This window comes from Myotis lucifugus, unplaced genomic scaffold, assembly GCF_000147115.1.
Source record: "Myotis lucifugus unplaced genomic scaffold, Myoluc2.0 scaffold_8, whole genome shotgun sequence".
Taxonomy (NCBI): Eukaryota; Metazoa; Chordata; class Mammalia; order Chiroptera; family Vespertilionidae; genus Myotis; species Myotis lucifugus.
The window spans coordinates 11378242-11380420 of record NW_005871056.1 but is presented as its reverse complement, the minus strand read 5'-3'; the positions used below and the strand labels follow the sequence as shown (position 1 = coordinate 11380420).

Below are 2179 nucleotides of genomic sequence, written 5' to 3'. Positions count from 1 at the left end.
TTGGAGAGAGAGAAAGGAAGGGATGTAGAGGAGAGAGAGACAGACAGAGAGAGAGAGAGAGAAAGCTCAATGTGAGAGAGAAACATTGATCAGTTGCCTCCCATACATGCCCTCACCTGGGATCGAACCCACATCCTAGGTATGTGCCCTGACCAGGAATTGAACCCACAACCACTTGGTGCACAGGATGATGCTCAACCAACTGAGCCACCCGGCCTGGGCTCCTTGTCTTCACTTTTCCAGTCCCACACCTATCACACCTGTCCCTGCCTGCCACACAATAATCCCTTAAAATGGTACTTTTACATTTCCAATGATTTCTTTAAAAGAAAATCACAGATTCACTTAGTTATTTAGATATCAAAGTTACAATATAGGACTTCATAAATAGGACCAGGGCTTTTTATAAGAATCTTGGTAGAAAATAGCAGAGGGAGAGTAATATTTGATAACAGACATTGTTTTCCAGCTTCCTTTTGTATATTTGTTGGGGTGACTAAATTATCAAATTGAACTAATAACCTGTATAATTTTGACACCATGAAAATACCTAAATGGGGGATAACCATTGAATTTGTGAATCTGTGTTCATTACAAGTTCTTTGAGCTCAGTTCCACAAAGTAGCCCTGACTTCAGCTCTTTTTTTAAATAGGGCAAGTCAGTGAATAATTTCTTTTTAAAACTGAGATACAGCCCTAGCCAGTTTGGTTCAATGGATAGAGCATCGAACTGCGGATCAAAGGGTCCCGGGTTTGAGTCCGTCCAAGGGCATGTACCTCAGTTGCAGGCTCCTCCCCAGCCCGGGTCCTGGTTGGGGTGTGTGCAGGAGGCAACCAATCGATGTGTTTCTCTCACAGCGATGTTTCTCTCTGTCTTTCCCTCTCTCTTCCACTCTCCCTAAAAATCAACGGAAAAATATCCTCGGGTGAGGATTAAAAATAAATAAATAAATAAATAAATAAATAAATAAATGAAATTGAGATACAATTGACATATAACATTATACATGTACATATTGTGACATGATCGCCACAGTAAGTCTAGTGCACTGGGAGAGGAGACCAACCCTCCGAAGGGAAGTACTAGTAGAGTCATGAGCAGCAAACTCCGGTTCTCCTGATGACGTGGTCTGCGCCCCTGACCTCAGCCACACCACCTGCCGACACCCCAGTTATGTGAGCCACTAAAACCCTGGTTATATTTGTGTTTGGGTTGCTTTCACTTTTGACGGAAAGATTTCTGATTTGCATGCTGCACTAGTTTCCCATTGCTGCTGGAACCAATGACCACAAACGTAGTGGCTTCAAACAACACAGCTTTATTATCTTCCAGTGTTGGAGGTCAGAAGTCTGAAAGGGTCTTAGAGGCCAAAGTGAAGGTGTCGGCAGAGCTGCGCTCCTTCTGGAGGCTCTGGGAAGAATCTGCTTCCTTGCCCTTTCCAGCAGCTGCGTTCCTGGCTCATGGCCCCTTCCTCACGTCACTGCCATCTCTCCTCCTACTGTCACCTTTCCGGCTCTCTGACTCTGACCCTCCTGCCTCCCTCTTATAAAGACCCTGGCAATTACACTGGACCCACTCAGCTAACCCAGGATAATCCCCTAAAGCAAGATCCTTAATTCGATCACATCTGCAAAGTCCCTTTTGCCATGAAGGTCACACAGTCACAGGTTCTGAAGATTCGGACAGGAGTATCTTTGGGGGTCTCTTGTTCTGGCCTCACGCATACTCAGGAAGCAGACTCGCGATTGACCGCTGGGAAGGCCACTTAGTGGCAAAGCAGTTTCCTTCTAGTTCTCCGGCGCTTACCTGGGAGTGCGGGAGGGGGACTGCTGGAGTCGGGCGAGGCTGTGGCTGGCGGGCCTCTGCCCCGCATCTCTGCATACTCCGCTATGGGCCTGAGGAGGGCCAGCGCTCCGGAACACTGCAAGTAATTGCCATCGAGGTGCAGCTCGCTGGGGAAGGGGCCAAATACACGGCTCGTTAGGTGTTATTTCCACTCTCTCAGATCAGGACTTGAGGTCTTCACCTCCTAAAATAAACGCTAATACTTAGACCTTGTTATAAAATAATAAATAACCATAATAAATAATAGACCAGGGCATGAAAAATAGACCTGGTGGCCTTGTTACTGGCCAGAGACATGCATTGAACACGACATCCCTGAATCTCAAATGTAAG

At 46.4% G+C, this 2179-nt stretch overlaps 1 protein-coding gene across 1 annotated transcript in view; it reads right to left on the bottom strand.

The window, feature by feature from the left end:
• LOC102418932 overlaps window positions 1-1942 on the bottom strand; it is an 18102-nt gene extending 16160 nt beyond the window's left edge. The window contains exon 1 of the mRNA XM_023749378.1: window positions 1808-1942. Within this exon, the coding sequence (XP_023605146.1) occupies window positions 1808-1874 (67 nt within the window). The 5' untranslated portion in view covers window positions 1875-1942. The remainder of the gene's footprint in view (window positions 1-1807) is intronic.
• Window positions 1943-2179: the final 237 nt, after the last annotated feature.